The 21,771-nt window shown below is 36.4% G+C and overlaps 1 protein-coding gene across 1 annotated transcript in view; it reads left to right on the top strand.

Annotated features, from left to right (window-relative positions):
• The window catches only part of efna3b (ephrin-A3b), a 60,860-nt gene extending 42,584 nt beyond the window's left edge, over positions 1-18,276 (top strand). Inside the window, exons 2-5 of the mRNA XM_065261051.2 lie at positions 7,801-8,087; positions 8,224-8,289; positions 11,177-11,254; positions 15,100-18,276. Of these exons, the coding sequence (XP_065117123.1) occupies positions 7,801-8,087; positions 8,224-8,289; positions 11,177-11,254; positions 15,100-15,221 (553 nt within the window). The 3' untranslated portion in view covers positions 15,222-18,276. The remainder of the gene's footprint in view (positions 1-7,800; positions 8,088-8,223; positions 8,290-11,176; positions 11,255-15,099) is intronic.
• Positions 18,277-21,771: the final 3,495 nt, after the last annotated feature.

The raw sequence follows: 21,771 nt of genomic DNA, 5'->3' as shown, positions 1-21,771 counted from the left end.
CACTCTGCACATATGTACAACTAGGAATGTTCATCTTACTCAAGTTTACATGGAGGCCATGAGTTTTAATTAATATGTCCTAAAACAAGACACATACTGTTGGGAACACTGGAATATTGGGATTTCTTTGTGTACTTGCAACGTTTGATTAATGAAGTGAGCTAAAAAGCTTATATGAGCAGTTAAATTTGAGATTGTATTATTGCTTTCTTGGCTTTTCTTTTACGGGTTTCTTTTAAAAGCTTGGCCTGTGTTTCTTTGAAAGTGACATTGATCTACTAAGCCTTGATCTTAGTATGTCCCAAAATCCCATGCTGCCCAGCTCAGCGGGATGTGCACTGGACACACAGTTTACACTCATGCACACACCAAAGTACAAGAACATAAATACTGTAAATGAATCTCATGAACTCTGTGTAATGCTAATTGTATTGATTTGCAATCGATGCTTTTGAACTTGAGCTGAGGAGAAAACATGTCCCAGTCACGTTTTAATTCAATAATTTTAATTATTTGAAATCTCTCACATTGGTTTAAACTTTCCTCACTTCATTGTCTTCTAGTGGCCATAATATAATTACAGATTTTTCACATCAGGCTGCCTTGAAGTCTCACTGTTATGCTTAAAGAGCACTCCATTTAATTACAAGGTGGTAATGAAAGACAAACAAAATAATTTGATTTTTGTGTGCTTAGTCTTTTTGTGCATTTTATCATTGTATGATAAAATGATCCTCTACATTTTAAACTGGAACTCTGTCCACCCTTAAAATTTCCTCCTTGGTCCTCCCTGTTTCCATCCCTGTTGGTATTCTGTTTGGCACATTTTGTAGCCATTTTGGCAGTATTTCTGGTACCATATAAATTATGTAAATACGTAAAAGGAATAAATATTAAAGAGACGAAGAGAAATGGTGACGGGGACCTAAGAGGGAATTAAGGGTGGTTTAAGGGTGGTCAGAGTTCCAGTTTAAAATGTAGAGGATCTACTTTTTATCTATGTAATAGCCCACAAACCTTCTAAAAAATTTCATACATAAATACAGTGGGATTTTCTGCATCTGTGGATTATAAATATAAAACATGTCCCCAACCACAGTCTCGTCAATGAATTTTAACCACTTCCACCGTGTGGGTAATGTGCTAAAATTCAGTAACTAAGCAATTCCAGCATTATTATTATAAAATTAGATTTTTTTTCAAAGAATATATTTATTACCAATTTATTGAACCATCTGATTATATTTTCCCAAACCCATGATTATAGAGTCCAGAAAAATATCAGTCTATTCTCATGTTATCTATTTTTGATATATACACGTGTTTAGATGCGTGCGTGTTTGTGTGCGCGCCTGAGCATTTATGTGAAAGATACAAAGTAATGGATGTGACATTTCTTGTATGTTACAATTCTGAGAGCTGCACTGACTTAACTATGGAAAATAATTTGAATTTTTTTTTAAAAGCACAAACAGAGACCTCTTATTATTAACATTTTCTCATGTAAGGTTAACATTTGCATAAAAGTTCTCAACTGTTTAATTTTTGAAAATGTCCCCACACAGATGTGATGAAACATGTTTGTAATATTCATAAATATGTTTTGTTTTAGAATTTTAAAGGTCAACATGTCTGTACCAGCCAACATTGATATGTGGGCCTCACGTCGTAGGTCCTATCTAGGTAGCATGGGTTCCATGGGACATGGGCTTAACATGGGCAAAATATGTGAGTTTCACTATGTGGGTCACATATAGGTATGCCCATGTGGGATGATAATATGGGACTCTTAAAGGACCTATGTGGGAAAAATAATGTCATGCTTGAAATATTCATACATTTAAACTCTTGAAATAATTACTTTTGGTTGATAGTCACTTTTACAAAAAGCAAATAATATCACAGATATATCTGATTAGTATAACACTTTTTAAATAAAAAGGCATTATTTTCTATTGTGACATTTATTTTTGATAATGATCATGTTAATTATAATGTTCATCTGCCTGTGAATTTATCAAATATTAATTTTATTTCAATTTGCACAGCTGAGAATGAGAGAAAATAAGAAATGTCAGAAAGTTCATCAGCTTGTTAGTGTGTTAATTAAGAAAAGTGTTTCAAACATTCTGGAAGAAGCCTGATTAGTGGAGTCAGGTGTTTCATATGAGACATCATTACGACCTGCTCACTGCTACGACACATTACGCTTGACAAAGTAGTCCTGTTTCAAATGTTTTTAATTGCAAATTTCTTCACATAATATAATATCATATTTTATATAATCTTTGCTGAAAATAAGCAGAATTTTAAAAATACAACTATAAAGATTACAAACAAGAATTTCCAACCAGGTCCAATACAGATTCTTCCAGAGCAGTAGGACTCCCTCACAACCGTTAAACATTTGTAAAGCTACACTTTTCCCAGTTTTGTTTTTAGAAAATGTAATACTACAATGCAAGTTCACGTACGGCACAGCGATGAATCAAAGCAAACGTGCAAGGACATTTAATGAGTTTGGCTGTGGATGCTTTGGAAGTTCTTCATAAAACTGTTGAGCAAAGATTAAATGATTATCAGCATTAAGACCATCTCCAGAACAGTGAGCAATGTTTGGGTTGTTTTTGACTCCCAAGTTTTTTAAAATGACAATAAAGTAGTTTGATATACTGGACCTCTACAGTTTTTTATTATTAGATTTTTGATATTGCACCCCCTTCATGTTTTGTGATGTTATAGATGAATGAACATGCTAAAAACTGAAATTGTTTTATTGGTTATTGATTTTAATCAAATATATTATTCAAATAAATATATAAGGTAAATTACAATTAAGCATTAAAAGTATAATTATTGCATAATAAGGGACCAGTCCAGTACCCATTAAAAAACCCATACTGGGCCCTGGTTTAACATGGGCTTCATTAAGTGGTGGCAATATGGGTCCTATGTATGTTGCCCAGCTGGGCCCCACATAAGCCCACTCTAAACAAACAAACGGTGCTATATAGCACCAAAACTGTTGATTTGAATCGTAACCATAGAAGAACCGTTTTTAGTGCCATATAGCACCGGTGAAGCACCTGTGTAGAACCATATAGGGGCCATATAGCACCACATTTGGTTCTACATAGCACTATATGGTTCTACACAGGTGCTTCACCGGTGCTATATGGCACTAAAAACGGTTCTTCTATGATTACGAGCAAAGAACCACTTTTGGTGCTATATAGCACCGTTTGTTTTTAGAGTGTAGTCATATTCTTTATCAGATTCATATGGGTTAATCCAGGTGGGGCCATGGTGAAACCCGTGGACAAACCCATATAGGGCCCACATTAAGTATAAAGCCCACGTGGGCCCCCTTGCAATGTTGGGTGGGCTGTGTTATAAGTTAACTTGGGAGAATAGTAAATAGTCTTGTATGGATACAATTACATCTAGGAAAGTTCCTCAAATAGCTTTATGTCTGTGTGTGGGGTGGTAAACATTTTAGCTTTAACACACCCTTATTAGCATAAAAGACAGAAGTGAGATTGAGAGGAATAAGAATAAGTGTGCGAGTGAGGATCAGGGAGGATTGTGAAGAGGGAGAGACGTTAAAGCAGCGTTTCTGATCTTCATTTAATAATTGAATAATAATCTCCCAGGAGAAGTGACCTAGAACCGGGAGAAAGAAATTGATATTGAGCATCTACATAGTGACACCTGCTGGTCACGCGTTGCTACTGCAGCGCCCCATTAAAGAAATGCTCTCAGCGTTTCAGGCGAGCGTCTGTGTTCTCCACTTTACGGAGTGACATTGACAAACGAGTGCAGTGAAGATGTGTTTTGAATTCTGACACTTTCAATGAAATTTTTTTTCAGCTGACATGTTTTAGGAGAGCGTCGTTCACTGAGCAGAAACCATCCTGATGCTTTATATACATTATCCCCGCGTTCAGCAGACGTTACGCACGTGTTCCTTCAGACGGTGTTGTGGAAGAGTCTATAGGGACTTTAAGCAACAGCTGGGAATGGAACGGCTACGGCGACCGGAAGTAAGCTGTCAGACCACCGTAGCCAAGAACGTAAAAATCACTAAGCAAACGTAAACAGGACAGCGCAATGCGGTATTAATTCATTTATTAAGATGCAAAAATATGTCATTTAAAAAAGCAAGAGAAGAAGGATTGCTGGCATTAAATGACAATATTTTGTTAGAACAAGAGTTTTTACTATTGTATGATGTAAATAAGTCTAAAAACCTAGATTTAAGCAATACTGAAAATGTTGAATACTTAAAAATCATTCAAATTAGCTTAAATTTAAAACATTCGAACACATATTATATAAAATACTGGTAAAATCATAAACTGATGCAATTACAATGTCATATGCCATAAAACATAATATTTATGTACATAATCTCTCACGTTGTAGCGACTACGGCAAATCAGCTGTTCTCCCGTAGTAGACCGTAAGGGGTTGTGTACACCAAAACTTTTACGCCCGCGGCCGGCGCATGTTTTCAATTGTTTCCAATGGAAGCTCGGCGTTTTTCAAATAAGCCAGCAGCGAGCGGGTTTTTTCCGCGCTGAAAACCGGCGCTCGGCGGTTTTCACGCGCTCGGCGCTGAGAGTCTAGAGTTGAAAGAGATTCAACTTTGGGAGAAAAGCTCCGCTCGTCAATGTCAGTTCTCACACGGCCGCCCAATCACAGTGGAGCAGGGGCGGGACATTACCACAGCAACCAACCGGCTCGCAGCTGAAGTATCACAGCTACCAAAGTGCTCAGCTGAAGAAAGCTGGCACTCAGCTGAAAAACAGCTGGCATTCGGCGTCCTCAAGGCGTTTTCAGCCGCGTTTAAAAGTTTTGGTGTACACAGCCCCTAAGGGGTTGTGTACACCAAAACTTTTACGCCCGCGGCCGGCGCATGTTTTCAATTGTTTCCAATGGAAGCTCGGCGTTTTTCAAATAAGCCAGCAGCGAGCGGGTTTTTTCCGCGCTGAAAACCGGCGCTCGGCGGTTTTCACGCGCTCGGCGCTGAGAGTCTAGAGTTGAAAGAGATTCAACTTTGGGAGAAAAGCTCCGCTCGTCAATGTCAGTTCTCACACGGCCGCCCAATCACAGTGGAGCAGGGGCGGGACATTACCACAGCAACCAACCGGCTCGCAGCTGAAGTATCACAGCTACCAAAGTGCTCAGCTGAAAAACAGCTGGCATTCGGCGTCCTCAAGGCGTTTTCAGCCGCGTTTAAAAGTTTTGGTGTACACAGCCCCTTACAGTAGAACGTCGCAAAGTAGCAGTTAAATTCGCGCATGCGCAATACAACGCCAGAATGCCGTTGCCGTTCCACCAGAGGCGGTTGCTTAAAGTCCCTATTCTCAATACAGCTGTGCGCTGGAGCGATTTAATATATTACTACAGGTCCCAACACATTTAGTTTATTTATCCTCATGCTCACCTTCAGTGTGTCTCTCTGGCCCGAGGGTGCTTCCGCTAAATGTAAATGAATTGCGGATTCCTCCAGAGTCCTGAACCACACAAACATGAACATTGTCTAGTTAAAACTTTTTTGTCCTCCATTGCAGGTAAAGGAAAGAACTGTTTGATACCTGCCTGCTGTTTTGTAAACCTTTGTACTGTAAATGTAGATAAATGATCAATTGAGCAACGATTCGTTTGGATCAGTGGACTATTTCCTGTAATCTTAAGGGAGTTCAGAGGGTCTCTTGGCTGAAAGGAATATTTTTTCTTTTCGTTTTTGTGCAGGAATCTGAAATCACTTGCACCTGACCTCTTGCCATTTTAAATAAGATTTGCTTGACTGGTCCTGAATGTGAGGGCATTTGTATTTGCTCTCACTTACAGCTTGACTGCTGGAGAGATTGTTCTTCACAGTTGTGTGTCTCCTGTTCTTTGGTGCCAAACGCTGTGGTTTCTCTGGCCATCTGTAGCCAGATCTGGTTGTATCAAATGTATTTTGCTACAACCGTTTGGTTAGTTGATACTAAGTGTCAAGCATGCAGTGACATACATACAATGCTTCATCTAAAAGATTTAAATAATATATGTGTCTTATATTAGTAGTTATGACTAATTGGTTTCTTATTATTATTTATTTATCAATCATTTCAATTTGAAGTGCAGAAAACCATAATATATGGAAGGTATTTTTGGACTTTTTAAATTAATTAATTAAATTATAAAATAATTAATTAAATTATAAAATAAAAACTAAAATCGCAGAATATGTCCCAAATTTGAAAATGAAATGCTAAAATAAAAATTAAAACATTATATTAAATTATTTCATTTTTAATGTGATGAAGCATCATTCTGGCAAATTGAAAAATTAAATTAAATTGATGATTTAACATTTCATTTTCAATATAATCTTGAGTCAAGACTGACAATATTAAAATAAAAAGGCAAGCTTGAAAAGGAATCTGTAAATACATTTTTTAAAAGGCTTTTTATTCATGCCCAAGCAATAATAGGGACAAAATTAAAATGTATAGTTCAGTTTTAATTTTATGTTCTTTTTTTCTTTTTCATTTTCGTTTTAATTTTCGTGTTCATTTTTATTTAAAAACTTGTATGCAAATTCAATGTTAATCAGTGGGTGGGGCTTACTTGCTTAAAAAAAGGGGATTGGTTGAAGCAGTGTTACCAACTCAGTGACTGTGTTGCTTGCCAACTTAGCAACCTTACTGCTACATCTAGCGACTTTTAGACCCATTTAGCCAAACTTAGCAACTGTTTGGATGAATCTTAGCTTCACATCTGTACAGATAGGCTACTGTGTCGATTGTACTGGCCAACGAGTGCCGGGTGGCGCTGTCACGGTGAAATGTGCGTCTACCCTCTGTGCATGGAGCTGGGCAGTGAGCAACATTTAGACTCTACGAGCTGACGCGTGGATGAGATTCGCGTACATTGTTTAAATTTCAAAGGAGGAACAAACATTAAAGGAAGCTGGTCCGCTGTTATGTATGTGCGTATCATTTTTCAGCTCCCCTTGAGTTAAACATTTGATTTTTACTCGTTTTGGAATCCATTCAGCCATTCTTCGTGTTTGGCAGTACCACTTTTAGCATAGCTTAGCATAATCCATTGAATCTGATTAGACTATTAGCATCACTCTAAAAAGTGACCAAAGAGTTTAGAAAATTTTCCTATTTAAAATTTGACTCTTCTGTAGTTACATCGTGTACTAAGACCGACGGAAAATTAAAAGATTTTCTAGGCCAACATAGCTAGGAACTATACTCTCATTCCTGCATAATAATTAAGGACACACAATGGCTGCAACAAGCGCAATGATATTACACAGCTCCCGAAAATAGTACCCTTGGTAACTTTCAATAGCAGGGGACTATTTTCAGGTACCGCCAGAATGAGAGTATAGTTCCTAGCCATATCAGCCTAGAAAATCGCAACTTTAATTTTCCGTCAGTCTTAGTACACAATGTAACTACAGAAAAGTCAAGTTTTAAATAGGAACAATATCGGAACTCTTTGGTCATTTTTGAGCGTGATGCTAATGGTCTAATCGGATTCAAAGGATTATGCTAAGTTATGCTAAAAGTGGTACCGCCAGACACGGAGATCAGCTGAATGGATTCCAAAATGGTAAAAATCTAATGTTTCACTCTAAGGGAGCTTGAAAATTAAATATATAAAAAAAGTGGAGTGTCCCTTTAAATATACAGCTGTTTAATCAAATTTTTCCCAAATTTGAACTCCTATATCAATAACACTGACCTCTTAGGAATAACTAACATTTTTGTGTGTCTCTCTCTTCATCATCAGACTTCGTAAGGAGGGCTACACAGTGCAGGTGAATGTGAATGACTATCTTGATATCTACTGTCCTCACTACAACAGCAGTCAGAGGGGCGTGGCCGAGCAGTACGTCCTCTACATGGTCAGCTATCGAGGCTACCGTACCTGTGACCCACAGCTGGGCTTTAAACGCTGGGAGTGTAACCGCCCCCACGCCCCCCATGCACCAATCAAATTCTCTGAAAAGTTTCAGCGCTACAGCGCCTTCTCGCTCGGCTACGAGTTTCACGTCGGACAGGAGTATTATTATATCTGTGAGTATATTGTGCGTTTTGTATTTGATGTATTTAAATTTGAACTACACTATATTACATTTATAAAGTAATACTAATCAAATTGAAATATCACAGTTCAGATAAAAAGATGACTGATATGTCCTTTTTGTTTTAGCCACGCCCACTCATCACCATGGCCGCAGCTGCCTGAGACTGAGAGTGTATGTTTGCTGCTCAACAGGTATCAAACTCTGTCCTTCCATCCATCAATCTACCATCATATCCATCATATCCATCATTCCATCATACGCCCGTCCATTAACTCATTTCATCAATCTATCCAATCTTATTTTTCAGTCATTGATCCACCTGCCATTCTGTTAATAAAGTACTCTCACTCCATGTTTCATAACTGTACTTGAATGAAATCAATCAGTTTATACACGGTTAGTTACACAAACACGTCTCGTTTTTTCTACCAAGTTTCCTGTATAAATATGTTTAGTTCACACTATAAATGTAGTTACCATTTCCAAAACATTTGCTCATTTATTTAAAGCTTTTTACACTGCATTTAAGATATTCTTTTGTTTTCTAGTATATGTGTTTCCTTGGATTCAAACCCATGACCTATGCATTGATAATGCAATGCTCTACCAGTTGAGCTACAGGCAACAAGTGCTTAAAGGAAAACGCCATCGTTTTTCAATATTTTACTATGTTTTACCTCAACTTAGACAAATTAATACATAGGGGAGAGCGGGGCACAACCTAACGCTTTTTGGTTTTGGTTTAATCATTCAAAAAATATTTGAGTTTGATTAATTATATTTTTACTCAAGCAACACACACATCCTTGCTACAAATAAACATTTTAAGTTTGTTTCTATTGCTTGCCATTCTTGGACAATTACACCAAACGTGACAGAAGTGCAAACGTTACAACTTACCCCATAGGTGGGGTATATTGTTACAGGCAGGAGGTTAGTTGTAACTCTTGCTAAAAATTAAGTTTGCCGGCAAATATTTCAATACTATTTTGTCTATATACTTGAATTGGATATTGTTGATGTATCTGTCTATAATAGATGGATATCCACACTGTATTCATTCATCCAGCCCTTTTTTTAACAATAGTTCAATTATAAATGGATACAAATGTCTAAATATGTGAGAACAAGCAGCACAATTGTGACAAAAAGTTTTGTATATGTGACCCGGTCTGTAATAACCATAAAACAGTTTAATTTCAAAATCAAATTATAAGATAATGAGCATCAAAGTCTGATTTTAGCCATTCATTTCATTATGATTTCAATCTTTGACGTGACCTGATTCAATCAATATTAAAGATATGAACAAAAATAAATGTGACACACGATTTTTGATAAGACAGGCAGGCACATTTATGTTGTTGTCAGAGAGCAATTTTTTTACACACAAAATTTGTGTGTAGCCTATTTAAAACAACGGTTTTCATATTGTAAGTGCTGAGGGGTTAGTTGTAACACAGCGTTACAATTAACCCCAATGGGTCAAAATATTTTCAAGCCCACCAAAAAGGTTGCTAACAGCTGCAGACATATTTCAAAACAATGCTATGTTTTTGTCAACAAGACACTGATTAATATGACATAGCATTGGATTTGGTATCTTACACACCCAACTTAGAAACCGAACAAAACATATGATGAAAAAATTTACTTGCATGCCAACAAAACACTCGTTCATCAATAACTCTTTGGAAAAACATTATAAATTTCCAATAATTTGCGGGAGATCGTCTTTTGGCAGCGTGAAAAAAATACAGCAAAAACAAAATGATCAACCTTGTGCAACAATGTAAACAGTCCGTGTTACAACTAACCCCGCGTTAGTCTTTGCCCCGCGCACCCCTACCTATCTTTTTCAATGCGTGCACTTAATCTTTATACAGCGCGTCGTGAATGAGTTAGCATTAAGCCTAACCCCATTCGTTCCTCAGGATCCAAACAGGGATGAATTTAAAAGCCACCAAACACTTCCATGTTTTCCCTATTTAAAGACTTTTACATGAGTAGTTACACAAGTAACTATGACTGCACCAAACAAAACATGATGATTTTTTAAGTGGATAAAAAATGAGAACTATATTGTATTGTGAAAGAGCACTTTTGCAGCACTTCGACCTCGGCGCGCAGTAACATCATCACTCCTGACTACTCCCCCTCTCACTCAAACTTCCATCAGTATTACTGCGCCTGAGATCGAAGTTCTGCAAACTAAGTGATCTTCCACCATACAATATAATTCTCATTTTTTATGTTTGGTGGCTTCTAAATTCATCCCTGTTCGGATCCTAAGGATTAAATGGGGCTAGGCTAAATGCTAACACATTCATGACACGCTGTACAAAGATTAAATGTACACATAAAAAAAAGATAGGTATGTATTAATTCAGCTAAGTTGAGGTAAGAACATAGTAAAATATTGAAAAACTGTGGTGTTTTCCTTTAAAAGACTTTTAGACAATAAGCTTATGTGGATTTTTATCATTATGTTCACAAACTCAGTATGCGGCTTAAATGATGATAATAATATAATAACAGATCCTGGTCATCCTGCGTCTCTGTTTCAGATTTGTATTTTATTAAGGCATCGAGCTGACAAAGAAGACCAAATGCATGACCATCAATGCTCTTTTACTGGCAGGGGCATGCAATTAAAAACATTAATGTGCTCTTTGCCCCTTTGTCTTAATGCAGTTTTTATTTTAGGTGCTGTCAGGATCCATGAGCCTACTCACAGTCAGGTTGCTGGTGCAGCGAACTATTTTAACCCTTCATCATCTCTCTGTCTTTCTCTCTGTCAGAGCTCATGTTCATTAATAATAAGTGTGTGTACAGTATGTGTATGTGTGTGCATGACAAAGAGAGAGAGAGAGAGAGAGAGCGAGAGAGCATGCTGTGTGCTATCTTAACCTCTGCCCCCTCTCTTGGAGTCTCTGAGTTCTTATGTCAAGATTAATCTCGTAGCTCTGCTCAGTCAGGTCTTAACTACACTGCCTCAAGTTGCCAACAAATGAACTCCCAAGATCCTACAGACAAAGTGTGCGTGTGTGTCCTAATTCTCATCTCATGTTTTCCTAGCATCTGATTCAGATGATGAGCCTCAGCCCACAGAGCCAGACTACACTCTGAGACCTAACATCAAAATCGATGACCTCGGTGAGTTACGCACACACATGCATTTCTAATCAGACAGCCCCCACCCATACATACGGTTGCACAGACATTTATACGTACGCATATTAATCACTGTCTTTATTGACATTTAAACCCAAGGTTTCTAAGCCCAGTTACACGGCAAGCTCATAAATCATATATGTGTGCAAGTGTATATATATTGTCATGAACCAGATTCGGTTTCGCACAATCTGATTTTAATTTAGGTCATGTATTTTAAATTTGTAGTAAAATAAATGATAGCTGATAAACACAGACATCTGTTATCATGAATCTGACTGGCACTAATGAAGCTATGAGCTAAAAGACAAGTGAAGCGGTGATCAACACAAGAACTAGTTTTGGCAATGGCTACCAGTGGCAAAATTAGCCTTTTGGTACCCAGCGGTAGTCACATTCTGCGTCCCATTCTAACTCAAGGACGACGGCGACCGCACCATTTAAATGAAAGAAAAGAAATTGATTTGACTTCAAGTGTTTTTAGGGAATAAAGAGGCATCGATTTGTTCGTGTTTTTCCAAGCTTGTGTTTTGAGACAGATGGATGTGGATGTGTTTTGGGTCGTCTCTGGGTCGGTGCCACCCAACGATTTCCGATAACGGAATCTGAGAACTAGCTCTCTCGTGCACGCTCCGATCGGAGGGTTAGTTTTCAGACAGACCAACAGACCCACAGGAGGCCAGCCGGGTCTCACATCTCAGTACTGTTCCATACATCTCTGTCCAATAGACAGAGGAAGAAAAAACACTTGCGTCCTTGCTCAAAGCTTATGTTATCCCATTAGCATTGACCACAGCGTGTGAGGAGACACAAAACTTCTACAAAAGATTCCCACAAAAACTGTGACATCAGTAAAATTGTGAAAGTCTCGAATGCTGCAGGTGTTTTTTGGAATTAGAGAGATTCACTAAACCTCAAGATACTTAAATGCAACCCAGTTCTGCAGTCAATTAAATACTTAAATGTGTAAATTCTCATTTGCAGTTTTCCCAATGTCAATTCTGTAAATTTACTGACGCATTAAGCTCGGTTAATGGCAGGATGTTTTATGCTACAGACTGAGTTTGTAATAGTCTTGCACAAGACTTGCAGCAACAAACAGCCAACAACAAATACAAACGCAACACAAATGCAAATAAGATTTGGCCCTTGGGGATAAGGACTAATAATACAAAAACATTAAGAAGATGAACAAGCGAAAGATTTGTGTGGCATTCTGCTCATACCAGTCTGTTTTGTGTGGTTTTTTTTTTTGTACAAGCAAAGAAGAACAAACAATTTCCTGCTTGGGTAAAGCAATATTTGATCAAAAGAAAAGATTGCTTGTACTGTAATGTAAGATTTGACTTCCCGTTTGGGTCACATATAGGACAATCTCATCAAATATCCTAGTAATCCGTTATTAAAATAAGCATTATTTGTAACAAATCCAGTTAAGTCAGATGATACAGCAGTAGGCCTACTTATTTAGTAGTCTTCTATTCTTTGGCCGGTCATGTGAGTTGTGTTCATTGGCATTGAGTGTTGAATTCCAGCATGTAAACACCACGTTCCAGAACATCCCACACAGCTCCAATCTCCTGCTTGGCATTTAAGGCAATCAAAAGTTGTCTGATAATAATTATAACAACAACAATAATAGTACATAAACATATTTATAAAATGTATGTATTAACAAAGAAAGAATATACTTTATTATAACTTAATTATACTTAATTTTTATGTTTCTTTATTAATATATTTAAAATATTAATAAAAAAGAAGCTTATGTAAAAATTATTTATGTTAGGAATAATCGAAGGCGGGCTGTTGAATTATACAAAAATAATGCACACCTGAGGTGGTAATGCAGGCAACTAGTTTGTGTACTTACAGTACTGTCAGTGTTGGGGGTAACGCATTACAAGTAACATGCATTACGTAATAATATTACTTTTCTGAAGTAACAAGTAAAGTAACGCATTACTTAATAAATGTACACATTAATATTTGTAATGCAAGTTACTTTTCAGTTTAATTAATTTGATTTAAAAAAAATTATGTGTTGAATTAAACTAAACGTAGTCATGTAAACTCTATGCGTGCGCACCTGAGCAGGAACAGATTGAGTCAGAAACGGAAATGGCAGGCCAGAACTTGACATTTTTGCGATGAAAATATGCAATTCTGAATGCAGAACTTCGCAGTCATAAAAAACACCTGCAAGGCCTGAAAGAGATCAAGCCTCAGCCAATTAAGAAAAAGTAATGCAAAAGTAACTTAAAAGAAACCTAAGTATTACTTTCCATGAAAAGTAACTAAGTAACACAATTAGTTACTTTTTTGCCAAGTAACTTAATATTTTAAGTAGCTTATAATATTTTTCAAAAGTAACTTTCCACTTCACTCCTTACTGTTTTTATTTTCTTCTCTTTTTATTTTCTTCATTCTTTTCAATATATGTCCTTAGCTATCACACATATACGTATTCTTTATTTGCTGAAATTAAATAAATCTGTTATTAAACTTGACGTAGTGATATGGAACTGTGTGTGCACTTTTGTGAAACCAATCAGAATGAAGCATTCAACAGCCTTGTATATGTAATTATTTATTAATTATATTTCTGTTTTCCAACCCTGTTCCTGGAGGAGTGCACATTTTGTAAGTCTCCCACATCTGACTCAATTAATTTTCATCTTGGTGGCCCTACTAATGAGCTGATATGTGGATTCAGGTGTGTTTGAACAGGAAGAGTTGGAAAATGTCTAGTGTTGGTGTGCCTCCAGGAACAGGGTTGGGAAACACTTATGTTAGTGGTTATTTTGTGTAATTCAATGATTGCAGTCATATGAGTACAAAGTTGATGAATACCGTATTAAATGGAAATATATGGATAAGTGAAAGAAGAAAATAATAAGTGAAAATATAAGCAATAATGATAAAAAAAAGATTGAAGTCAAATATTTTGGATAACAGTGTGAAAGTATAGACGGTTTCATTGGACGCAGGTGCGTTGTCGCGGTTAAGCGTCTGGTCAGAATTTTACTTCCTGTTTCAGTTTTTTTAACTAAACTCTTGAACAAATACCTCTTCGAAAATAATAAATATTTTGGTTTCCTAGGTAATCTACGTGTTGTTTATTTAGCTTGTTATATAAATAAACTACTTTAAAAGGACTTTGTTGTTATTTATTCTTAGGGGAGTTTACCGGAAGTTTCGTGTTGATCGCTAAAGCCGCTTGTTTATGTTGTTACTGCTGAAACCGTCTATAGTAGTGGTTAAAGGAAAGCATCACCCCATATGTATGTCCTAAAACATCACATCCCTTTGTCAAACACACAGACACTTTGCGTGTCTTTCAGTGCTTAATGTTAGCCAGTTTGCGTCACACACGGGTCTATAACAATGTGTGTTTCTGTCACAGAGTTCACAAGCTGAAAGACAAACTGACACAGACAAACTGGTTATGTTAGATGTGTTGTTTATCTCCAGTAAAGATGAATTCCACAGATTTGTTAGACACTGTTGTAGACAATAGTTTGATCTTAGTTCCTTTGATCTGCCCACAATGAATCCTCTGCATTAACCTCTGCTAGGAACCCCGAGCCCCTACACCTGTGGGCCACTAAAATCACCCGTACCTTTCTCTTCGGTAGCTACAGCAATTAAACCCAGACATCTACAATACAAACCTGAGTCACTGCTCTTATTTTTAACTACGTCCCTCAGGCCTTGAGTTGGTCAGAGGTGTTTTTTGTACTGAGTTCATGACACACCGCCTTTGGCAAGTCGGCAATAATGATGTCTAGACCACAGAGGATAATTGTTTTTCCGTCTCTCTTCAGATGACTATGATAATCCAGAGGTTCCCAAATTGGAGAAGAGCATCAGCGGTAGCAGCCCATCCAGAGATCGCCTTCTTCTGACGGTGGCATCGCTTTTCCTCATTGCCCTCTCTGTCTCCTAGCATCCACTTCTTGACCGTCGCCACACCAACGAGGCCTTGGGGCAAGGAAGGGTCCAGGGCCGATTTAAATAAAGCAATGGACAGATGGATGTTTGGAAAGATGCTGCAGCAGCTTGCTGAGTGTTGAGCACCAGCCCACAATTCAACAGTGCTATTCTTGTCTTACAATAGGGACACACCTTGTGTGTCCTACAGACAATACTATTATGGATTTTAACACTATAATGACAACCGTGCCATTTCGGTTACAATAGGGGGGTGTACTTTGTGCGTGCGTGTGTTTTGTATGTTAAGAGTTTGTGTGAGTCCAGTGTTTGGGGTGGGGCAGATCTTTCCTTCAGTTCACGCTTAAGGTTGGATAGCTCCATTCATCTGTGGATTGGCAGGTTAAAAGTTTAAGAGCTTCTCATCTGGTATGAAAGCGAAAACAGTTGAGCAGCTCAGATTACTTCTAACCCCAACTTCTGCAAAATAAAACATTTTTTTAATTTCACGTAATTCCAAAGCTAGTCTTTGTTTGGCAATGCTGTCACAAAATATAACATCTAAAGTAAACAACAAACGAAAACTGTATTTTATTAAGCATTAAAATCCAATTACATCAGATTCTTTTTTTTTTACTTATTGTGATCGCACATGAAAGCAGGGCAGTAAGGTGTTTTTGTTCTGCGATGCAGAAATTAAGAAGTGATTTCGCAAACACATTGAACACATCAAGACAAACAGAAGCCAAATAGCTTTTTCGTTGTTGCTTTGTTTCTTTCTCCCTTTTGATAAAAGGTGCTTGTGTGATTAAGTGAGGGTATGTATGTGTGCATTAGCAAAGTGATGCTGAAATAATTTCCTCCGGATATTCGCTGGACTTTATAGACTGGAGATGGACACCTTCACAGACACTGTACATAAAACAAAACACATGCATTTATTTATGTGTTCGGAACAAATGGACGCTATGGACGACCTCGTGAGTTTGGATCATTCTGGATTCGGAGAACTGTGTGATTCGTTCCAGTTCAGACCAGTTCCACTTTTCGCTGCTTGCTACTTGACGTCTTATTGTATTGGTGGCGATCAGACCAAATGGAAATTGAGGGGTCCGGTGGTTCTAATCTGTTTCTACAGCAACAGTCATTCAGCAGTGTGTTTGCTATAATGCACACACACCTAAAGTCACTAGAGATCAGCAGGAAATCAGAACAACACGGCAAAAAAGCGAAATAAGCGTGTTGCAGACAACAATTCTGATGACACTTTTGCCAAGAGTAATAAAAGCGAAACGCTTCGGGGAAGGTAGTAATTGTGTTGTTATGAGCTTTTCAATGGCTAAACGGCAACATGCATCATCTCACAACAAGGTTCAAAATGAAGGTTATTACACTAGCACCTTATCGTGACTGTCACAAAACCATACCACAGACCATGATAGCAACCAGCGCCGCTTCTTGCCATGCAAATACTGCTTAAACTAGCAATGGCATGTGGTTTAAGAGAAATGATTTGTGGTAGAGGTTTTCTAACATAGATTCGTAATGGAAGTGTTACATTTTGTCACACCTACAGGCTGTCTCTATATTGATAAAGCCGTTTATTGTATCATTCCGCTTTTGCTCTGAAAATAGTTTCAGTTCATGTGAAACATTATTATGTCTGCTTTATATTCCATTGCTATGATTGCTGTGTTAGCACTGAAATCCAGAACATGAATGAAAACTTTCTCTGAATGATATCATGTAAGTAATTTACAGACTTGAATCTACATTTGTTTGTTTCATGACTTTCACGTTGTCTTTTAAAGGTACTGGGTCGATGATAAGTACATTTTGTGTTTAGAAAAGATGTGCTTATTGGGGTTTTAATGGCTTGATGGAATAATGTTATGTTTCAGAGGGGATCGGGTCAAGGGAGGGAAAATATCACTCTTCAAATGTTGCACTTACAAAAAGTTTGACACAAGAATTGTGTGTGTGCATTTCTGTATGTGTTTGTGTGAGAGAAGTTGTCATTTGTCTTTAATGAAAACTAGCCTAAATAACCTTTCCATCTTTTATGCGTGTGTGAAAGAATGAGAGCTCAAAGAGGTAATAAAGAAAGAGGCCAGAGTGTACGTTTATGTGTATGTGTGTGTTTAGTATTGTTTTGCATTATTTAGACTAAGCATATTGTGTGGGTGAGACACAAGAGAAATTGCATTGTTTTGGGGGAAACAACAAAGGCATTTATTAGTGTTGGAAACAACGAATTACAATCATGTTTACCTTCAACTGGAATGAATTTGAAGAACTTGAAAAAAATAAACTGTTAACTGAACAAACCATAACAAAGCCTATAATAATAATAACAATCGTGATAACAAGCATTTGTTATTTTTTGCACATTCAACCTTTGATTTGTATTCGTACAAACACAATGTAATTTATGCACTCATATGGTTTGTATGCTATTGAAATGTTCATCTAAATTCAATCACTTTTGAATGAAACCAAAGGACCTAATCAAATGAGTTCAGAAACGCTGCTCATATAAAGGTCATTCATCTTCACCCCATCTGACTTTTTAAAATTGCTTGTATAATTTAGTTTTCTTTCGGATTTCCTTTACACTTCTGATGTTAATAACAAAACTTGCAGTCTCCATCGTCTGCACTCTTACACCATAGCGTACTGTTGGTGATATCCAGTATGTGATGAATGAGCCACCCAAAGATAGATGGATTTCTATCAAAGGCAACATTCCCACATAAAAAATACTATGGTATACTGTAGCAAACTATATAGTAAATTGTAGTTTTATTGTATGTTGTATATACTGTTACATATTATACACTGCAAAAAAGTTTATTCAACTTAAAAATATTAGTTGTGTAATAATTTTTAAGTCAACCAGGTAACTTAATCTTTTACGTTAAACCAACTTTTTTCAATATGGTATCAATATGGGGATTTATGGGTGATTCTAATCCAGAGTTAGAAAAAATATTTCCTACAGAATTATTTACATTTTTGAGATTATCATTATTAAAAATTATCATTACCGCAACATGATATTACATTAAATATATGCATTTACAAACTCATGGTTCGGTAATGAGAACTAAAAAGTTGTCTAGGTACAATGACAAACAAAATTTTAACTTTTATCTGGAGAGAAAAAATAAGAATTTTTTTTTTTTTGAAAAATTTAATTCCTTGAGGGTTTAAGCAATGATTGAAAATTGTTGCGGAGGATGAAAAAATTTGTCTTGGACACATTTATATTCCTTATTATTGTCTCTACATTTACCAATGATCATCAAATACCACATGTTTCTTTACTGTAAATGTTTATAACATGCACTGAAGCTTTTATTTTTTTAGATTTATTTATTATAAATATTTCCATGTCAAAGAATCCAAATCCAATCATGGACACTTTGCGGTAATGAAAAATTTCCCCTTAAATGTGGAAAAAACAACAAAATTGGTTTGTATGATGTCATTTGGAATCATGTGCAAAATATGAAGAGTTGTTTGTTACTGTATTTTGATACTATTACTTTGCATTTACTTTTTTTATCAAAATGTTTCATAACACCTCATAAGTCTAATTTTGTGAGAATCACCCTTATATGTCACTTTTCAAAAGTAAAACTTAATTTTTTTATTAAGCCACTATGATACCTACAGTATGTTTGAGGGTTAGTGTGGATATATATACAACAAATAAGACAAGGCCAGAAAAATACAATTTCAAAACATAATATTAAGACTGTAAAAAATAATTATTTAAATGCATACATGTATTACGTAATTTAACAATTAAATTAAAACAAACAGATCCCAAATGTGATTTGCGATCATTTCAGTTTGCTGGCTACAATGAAATAAGTGAGGAACGAGGCAGAACAAATGTCTCTGAATTACAATCGTTAGATTTTTTTCTCATCTCATTAGAGCCCAATTGATTCAGTGTGAAGTGTTGAGACACGCAAACTCCTTCACACAGACTTTCCACGAAATGCCCTAAACCATGGTGTGTGACTAAACAGTCTGAACACGATGCAACAATAACAGCGATAGATTCACCCAGACACCGAGTGCCATACAGAACAGACGCTGACTTCATCTGCAATGAGAGGGCAAAGATACCTCATTAAAGAGGCTATTATGAATAAAATCCATCAATGCAGACCAGTCCGGCTTAACAACCACAATAACTTGTAACTGTAAACTTTTTGGTTAAAAATAAACATAAAATGTTTTATTAAGGAAATATACTGACTTTTTTAGTGTTTGCTCATCTGCAATGCATCTTTAAAACGTTTCCTGTCAAATGTTATAGACAATCAGAAGATGTCTGGAAGATTTAGAATGTAAAACTGAGACTTATCAGATGTTTTTACACTCAGATGTTTTCTAGATCTCCAGATCTTTAGCAGACATCTAAGACAGAAGTACCTGTGCTATCTTTTGCTTTCGGGTACAATTTCCTGGGAACTGTCGGTAAGACATCATTTGTCTCTATCCCACGTAAATACGTAAAGTAACATGCATTTTTGGATTTTAAACAGCGATGAAGAAGGCTTTTAAAATCAGTTCATTTTCATTTAATGGAGCAACATGTTCAGAAACTGTACACTGTTAGAAATAAAGGTACAAGAAAAGGTAAACTGCACCTTTTCTGTTGCTGGGGTGGTATCCAGCTTCCTAAGGACCTATTGTGTACCTTAAAGAACAATTTTGCACCAGTATAGAGGTACAAAACAGTTAACTGTACCTTTAAAGGGACACAATAGATCCGTAGGGTACAGTAATGTACACAAAAAGGTACACCATTGTATGTTTAGTTTACATTTAAAGGTAAAAAAGCGAACCTTAGGGTGCCAACCCCAGTGACATCTTTGTACCTTTCTTCTGACAGTGTATCCAACTGTGGTGAGAGTAGTGTAATGTAATGTTTTGCCAGTCACCATGGTAATCTTTTTTTACACTAAGCTGTAAGAATGGATTATTTAGTGGTCCACATAGAGTCCATGACAACATTATTTTGCCACATCAAGATTGTAAAAGATGAGATTAAATTTCATAAAATTGTTTTCAACCTTTGACCACAAACTGTGATGCAGTTCTTTAATATCGTAACATCATTTAATCAACTGGACATGGGTGAGCTCAGAACCCAGACGTGTTTTAACTCCCCATGTAATGAAAACCTATTTTCAATTCAGTCATTATTTAAAGGTGGCATTTAATAGATTCTGTAAATCATTCTGATAATGTAGAACACTGTATATACTTTTATCAGAACAATTATTTACTTGCAACCGTATCCTTGGGCTCTGTTGCATATATATGTAACTTATTTTAGAATAGTGGATCTCAGCCTGTTTTACCCTTAAGGCCCCCTCATAGTCTACACCAATATCTGATGCTCCCCACTCACAATTTCTCCCAAATAAAAGATTTTATATCTGTAAAAAAAGTAAAATCATGATATTAGATTATTTTAATGCTGTTTCATCTTATTTAAAGTTATTTCAAGTCATCTTGAGGTCTCCTTGGAAGTTGGTTGAGGCCTTTAGTGGGTCATGGTCCCCTAATTGAGAAACATGGATCTGGAGACCAAGTTGATGAGTGTGTTAAAATATAATATAACATTGTTTTCATTCAATGTTACAACATTTTGTATGTAAAATGCATTTACTATTAAAACATACAGGGGCGTTTTCCCGCCCGGACAGGGATTAGACTAGTCCTAGAGTAGACTAAAATAAATGTAAGAGCTGTCCAAACTGAAAACAACTTGCACTGACATATCTTAAAATACATCACTGCCCTTTGTTTTGCCTCAAAATGCACACAAGTAATGTTTTTAGTAAGGCATGTGTGTCAAAACTAGTTATTTTCTTAATTAAACTAAGGCCTAGTCCTAATCTCTGTCTGGGAAACCACCCCAGTAATTCTGAAACATTAAACAAGGTGCAGTTTAATTTTAATCACCAGATGTCGCTGTTTCACAGGTCGTCCATCTAGAAAAGATTAAAAACACTTCAGACCATTATCCTAAAACATGAAACAAACAAATCCAATCGAATCTGTTGTGAAAGTGGGGATGTGTGGGTCAGGGGTTACAGTATTTGGATTAAGTCTAGTTTATGATATAATCTTTAAGTGAAACAAGCAAACTGGTTAAACACACACGTGTTTTCACAGCCTTGTCTCTTGTGTCAGTAAAACCTTTACAAAAATGAACCATTGTTTTATCATAGTAAAAATGAAAAATTACGTAATGATTATTGATTTGTAAATTTAGCATAGTACAACAAAACAATAATTAAACTACGTTTAAATCATGGTTAACTTGTGGTAAGTAAGTGGTGTTTTGGTTTTATTTGTGCACTGTAAAAAAATTGCTGCATTTTTTTCAAACCAACACACATAAAATTAATTGAAACAATTTTAACTTGAATTTATTTATTTAAGTTATGTGAACTTTTTTAAGCCAAAACTTAAAATAGTAGGTTGAATGGACTTAGGAAACCAAGTTGTTTTAACTTCGTGCTGCATTTTTGATA

This window comes from Paramisgurnus dabryanus, chromosome 13 (assembly GCF_030506205.2).
Source record: "Paramisgurnus dabryanus chromosome 13, PD_genome_1.1, whole genome shotgun sequence".
In the NCBI taxonomy this organism is placed as follows: Eukaryota; Metazoa; Chordata; class Actinopteri; order Cypriniformes; family Cobitidae; genus Paramisgurnus; species Paramisgurnus dabryanus.
Note: the sequence above shows the minus strand (reverse complement) of the source record. Positions and strands in the feature narration are given on the sequence as shown.